General features: G+C 48.8%; 1 protein-coding gene across 1 annotated transcript; it reads left to right on the top strand.

The window, feature by feature from the left end:
• Nucleotides 1-1,543: 1,543 nt before the first annotated feature.
• INHA (inhibin subunit alpha) lies at nt 1,544-4,747 on the top strand. Its single transcript, XM_056851021.1, has 2 exons — nt 1,544-1,829; nt 3,990-4,747. The coding sequence occupies exons 1-2, from the start codon at nt 1,544-1,546 to the stop codon at nt 4,745-4,747; spliced, it is 1,044 nt and encodes a 347-aa protein (XP_056706999.1).
• Nucleotides 4,748-6,000: the final 1,253 nt, after the last annotated feature.

Genomic DNA, 6,000 nt, shown 5'->3' with positions numbered 1-6,000 from the left:
TATGTTAATCTTTAAAGCACAACAGGAGTTTTTGTAGTCTTAATCCACACATAAGAAAGGCCATGCTGGATCAGTCCAAGGCCCATCAAGTCACACAGTGGCCAACCAGGTGTCTCTAAGAAGCCCACAATCAAGAAAACTGCAGCAGCATTGTCCTGCCTGCGTTCCAAAGCACCTAATATAATAGGCAGGCTCCTCTGATCCTGGAGAGAATAGGTATGCATCATGACTAGTATCCCTCTTGACAAGTAGCCATGAATAGCCCTATCCTCCATGAACATGTCCACTCCCCTCTTAAAGTCTTCCAAGTTGGCAGCCATCACCACATCCTGGGACAGGGAGTTCCACAATTTAGCTATGTGTTGTGTGAAGAAATACTTCCTTTTATCTGTTTTGAATCTCTCACTCTCCAGCAGATGACCCCACATTCTAGTATTATGGGAGAGAGAAAAGCTTCTCCCTGTCCACTCTCTCCATACCATGCATAATTTTACAAATCTCTATTATGTCTCCCCTTAACCGCCTTCTTTCCAAGCTAAACAGCCCTAAGCATTTTAACCGTTCCTCATAGGGCAGTTGCTCTAGTCCCCTGATCATTTTGGTTTCTCTTTTCTGCACCTTCTCACACAAGTGATTATTAGGGTTGCCAACTTCCAGGTATTAGCTGGAGATCTCCTGCTATTACAACTGATCTCCAGCCAATAGAGATCAGTTCACCTGGAGGAAAATGGCCACTTTGCCAATTGGACTCTATGGCATTTAAGACCCTCCCCAAACCCTGCCTTCTTCAGACTCCGCCCCCAAAACCTCCCGCCAGTGGCGAAGAGGGACCTGGCAACCCTCGTGATTAGGATTACAAAACCAGAGGGTAGGAGTTGGTGGAATACAAAGGCATGGTCTCATGTGTGCATGGGGGTTTATGTCTGTGTTGACAGTGTGTTTCTCAGCAGAGCCTTTCACTGTACAGAGTTTTGTGTCCGAAACAGCAAGAAGGCCTCTAATCCCTTTTCGGACCTTTGACTGCCAGCCTTAGGATGTGAATGCCTGGGGTGAGTGAGGCTGCTCATGGCAATTGAGAGATGATTTCAAGGGAGATTTTTGGGGAGGGGGCAAGCCAGGAAGCATTGTCCCCCCCCCCCCGACCCAGCAATGCCTCATCAGGCCTTGACTGCTTCCCTCTCTCCCTCAGGGCATCCTGCCAAGGGGCCCTGTCCCCTAGGCAGCACCGTCCTTGCATTCCAGACGTCTCCTGTGTTTTGCTGCCCAGGAGATAATATTCATGGCTGGCAGACATTTGCGTCAGTGTCAGATACGTCTCAATGCCATCATGCCCAAGCCTGGCTCAGCCAGGAGGTCAGGAGGACGCTGAAGGAGCTGGGTGGGTTATGCTCACAGGGGAAGAGCCGGATCACTTTGCACTCGAGGGCAGGACCCCTGCACACACCTGAGCCAGCTCTGTCCCACTGAAACCCAGCCTGCTATGCACACTCGCACCCAAAAAGCCTGTAGGGAGTTTGTGCACTCAGCAAACCATCCTTTGCTCATGTTGGATCAGAGTGCCTGGCACCTCCTCCCCCTCACCAGCTCCATGCTGGCCCTGCTGCTGGCCCTGCTGTCTCCTGCAGCTGTGGCTGGCTGCAGCGGGGGCCAGGTGCAGAGGCAACTCATCCTGGCCAAAGTCAAGGCTCATTTCCTGGAGTTCCTTGGTCCTGCACCCCAAGCCGGCAGGGTTCAGGTGGGCCAAAGGGGACTCCACAGGCGACATGCCTCAACTGCCCGCAGCTGGGAGGAAAAGGATACATCCCAAGTGATCATCTTCCCCTCCACAGGTAAGAAAGCACATTATTGGGGAGGTGAGGGTGGCTACAGGGGTAAAGGGCAGGCACCAAGGGCTGCTTTACTGAAGTGACACACCTGACAGGCACCCCATTTGATACCCAAATGAGAACACCTTCCCACTCCAAAGATTTATATTGCTGGTGTCTCTGGATCTTAGGTGTTCATTGCTGCCCCTCTTTGGGACTTCCCCGAGACTCCCATCTCTTCAGAACATTTTCCTCTTCCTTTAGATGTTTAGCCCTCTTCTATATATGTTTATTCAGAGTCTGGTTAATTTTGACGGGCCATGCCTACTAACAGGGTTGCAGCCAGACATTGTGCATGTTTACTCAGAAGTCCCACTTTGTTCAATGTGGCTTGCTTCCAAATAAGCGTGTGAAGGATTGCAGCCTTACAACGTAACCCTAAGCAGAGTTACACCCTTCTAAATCCATGGGTTTAGAGAGGTATAACTGTTCAGGTTTGTACTGTTAGAGTATGTTTGAGACTGGATAAAATCCAAACCTATTACAGTTGCCAGGCTGGGGAGGCAGAGTTCCTATGGGGGTCATAAAGTGGTAAAAAATATGCAAGATCAATGGATAAATTCTATGAGGGAGAAATTACTTAGTTGGGGGAGGGATGTTTTTAAATAATCTTTTTTCAATGGCTTGGCTCTCTCCTCTGAAGCACTGCAGTGTAAATATGCAGGCATGTTAAGAGAAACCAAAATAAGTCCGGCAGCATCTTTTATTGGACCCAACAACTTCCGTCGGGGTAAAAACATGCAGGCTCTCATGTGACACAGCAGTCCAGTGTTGGCTTACCCTTGCACCAGCCAAAGTCAATGGATCTAATAAAAAAGAACACCCAACCCAATTCTGAAGCACTTGTCCATGCTTATATAAATGTATACATCTCTGACATTTCCCATGGTGCAGTTAGGCAGGCAGAACACAGGATTGAGTGCATCTCCACAGATGGGTGGAAGCCAGGCAGTTGGCTTTCAAAGGCTAGTCATAGGAGCAAGACTTACCTATTTGATGGCATTCTCTAAGGTAATTTCCACATAGGGACAACCTTATATGGTTTCCCCATTGCTGCTTTAGTTGCTCATACAGCACAGTGGCAATGGGGCTTCCACCTGTCAGGTTTCCACATATTTTCCCTGTCCCCTGGCAGCAACTCCACCCTCACCCCCTGTGGCTTTTTCCATTTGTTTTTTAATCAGTAACTGAATATTATTATGACGTTATAATAATATGTGTATCAGGCTTTCTGATTTCTCAGTTTCCATTTAAAAAAACATGTCTGTAATCCCTTTCACTGTGGAGATATAAGGGGAAAGGTATGTCACAATAACAAAAGGGACTGGACATTTAAAAAAAGAAAGCTGATTGACACATTGTTATAATGTTATTATGATATAACAAAATATTTAATTGCCAGTTAATAAAACAAAAAAAGCCCCTCAATAGTGGCGTGGGGGGATGGCTACCAGAAGGACATGGGCCAAGAAAATGGCTGCTGTGTGGACTGGACAATCCAAACTTTCCCACCCATATGGCTTTGCTTCCGTCTTTCTCAAAACTTCTCAGCAAAGCAGGTTTGGAAAATGATTGGAGAAAAGCCAGGGAACCTCCAGGAGGTGCATGAATGCGCCAGGTGGCTTTTGTTGAGTGTGGGGAGGGGGGGGGGCTCACTTCCCAAGAGCATCAAACCCAGACATATAGCCCTTGTAGAAAAGGTCTAAGACAGGTATAGGAAAATCCAACCCAGCCACAAGACAGACTGTTACAGAGGCACTGTATAACTATTTTGTTTGCATATTCTATATGCATTTATTTGCATAATTATTTATTTATTTAGTTGCTTCACATACCATAATTTTGTTGGTATTGGGGTCAAACACTGGACTCAAAGGCCTTTGGTGATTAAAAGGACAATGAATGAGATGCGTTCAATACCCATCTATATCACAGATGTCCAGTTTGATAAGATTGTTGCTTCATCCAGAAGTAGCAGGCATAAACGTGAAGCTGGAACTGGGGGACGCGAGGCAAAAGATAAGCTGTCGGGTCACCAGTCAGAGAGATTTCAGCCTTTTACTATCTCAAAAGGCAAATTTCCATAAGCTGAGCCACCACTAACACCTTCCTTCTCTTTTGCAGATGTGCCATGTGAGCCACCTCGGCCCCTGGAGCTCCCAGAGGACTCAGGGGTTTTCACCTACTTCTTCCAGCCCTCCCCTCATGCCCTGAGCCGTGTGGTGACCTCGGCCCAGCTGTGGTTCTACACAGGGCCGGTGAAAGTGCAGAGCAGCCGTCCCTCAGATGAAGCATCCAACAGCTCCACGCCAGGGGCCGAGATCCTAAAGCTCTCCAAAGAAGGCCGGGTCCCAGTGGCCACCATGGCAGTGCCGGCCGCGGAGGGCTGGACGGTCTTTCACTTTAGCAACTCCTTCTTACCTCATTTTGCCCAGAAGATATTTGTGCTGTTAATTCGCTGCCCTGGCTGCCCTTGCATGGCAGATGCTGAAAAGATGCCCTTCCTTGTGGCGGCCACCAAACCCAAGAGCCGTGACCGGGCCCCACGCTCCTTGGTACTGAGGCCCTCAGCTGCCCTCAACCTGCTGCAGAGACCCTCAGATGATGCCGCAGACCATGCCAACTGCCACCGGGCCTCCGTCAACATAACCTTTGAAGAGCTGAACTGGAGCCACTGGATTGTGCACCCCAGTAGCTTTGAGTTTCACTACTGCTACGGGAGCTGCTCAGACACCTACACAATCAAGTCCAACGTCCAGCTGTGCTGTGCGGCCCTGGTGAGCACCATAAAATCGCTGCGAGTCCGCACCACCACAGATGGGGGCTACTCCTTCCAGTATGACTCCTTGCCCCTGCTCACCCAGGATTGTGTCTGCCTATAGCAAACCCGCCTCTTTGCTGCCCAGGCTGTGCTTTTCAGCAAAAAAAATTCCATCCCCAGTTGGGCCTGTGACCTCTCCTTCTGCCTAAGAGGCACATACTGGACTCAATGAAGGCTACAAGTTTGCAAAGCCCAGCAAACTCAGTCTGTTTCCTACCAAGGATTGCCTGGAGATGCCTGTGACTTGTCTGCCCAGTGAAAGGACTTCCTTATCTGGGATACAGTTCGTTATTCAATACCCAGTTGAGGCCAGAGGGTGGGAGGAATAGCATAGTGCACAGTGCCATGTTTGCTTTATTTCCAAAGATTTGGCAATTTATTAGCAGAACAGCAGCCTAACAGGGCATGCACAGAAGAGTGGGGAAGAGGCTGCTGAACCCTTTGCCCTCCGTGCTACTTTTCCATGCAGTTATCATACCCACCCACCTCCCGCCATCTGCTTTTCCCTCCATGGGTAGGAAACACCTAAGATGGATGTGATTTTCAGCAGACAAATGGCAAGAATGGAAAAGACTAAACAGCCTCCACTGCTGCCCTTCCACTCCCGACTGCTGCTTCACAGGCTGCTTTTCAGTTTTAAAAAATCAGATAACTGCATATCTTGGCCTTGGGGTTCTGGGTTGTTTGTGAGCAGAATCAAAGATTGAGCTACACTTTCCAATGTCAAACAATGCTTTTGTTGGGGTAAATGGCCTAAAAACTCAAAGAGTTGACCCACCCCCTCTTCCTTTTAGCTAGCCATAGGATGCCTAAGGGACAGGAGGCAGGGGCAGCTCCTGGAATCTGCAATAGGCCCCCAAGTGAGAAGGAGAGGCCTGCTGAACCTGCCGAACCTGCTCATACACAAGCTTCTGGAGCCAACCGACCCAGCAAGCTTTCAGGCCTGTCAAGCTGTTCAATAAAGAACCAGCCCTACTCCCTACATTCTTGCCAAATAACCCCAGGGGAGGACATTTGGCCTGGACAATCCAAAGCATACCCAATTTGCTGATGGCCCTCATTTCTGACATACATCCCCTTCTGGTGCCAGGAACAAAAAAATCCACTGCACAATCCCTCTACAACTGTCATTCTGACCATTTGCTTTATGGGCTGAGATGTACCACACTGGGGCGGGCAGGGGGCTGTACAATCATGGCACCAGAAGTGTTTCTGCCCATCCCCTGCTATCACCATGGTTCCTATCAGAGAAGAACTGAAGGGACCCATAAGAAAACATACACACGTTTATCAGGCGGATAATGATGCAATAAG

Source organism: Euleptes europaea, chromosome 6 (genome assembly GCF_029931775.1).
Source record: "Euleptes europaea isolate rEulEur1 chromosome 6, rEulEur1.hap1, whole genome shotgun sequence".
NCBI lineage: Eukaryota > Metazoa > Chordata > Lepidosauria > Squamata > Sphaerodactylidae > Euleptes > Euleptes europaea.
The sequence above is the reverse complement of the archived record's forward strand: the minus strand, read 5'-3'. Positions and strand labels throughout refer to the sequence as shown.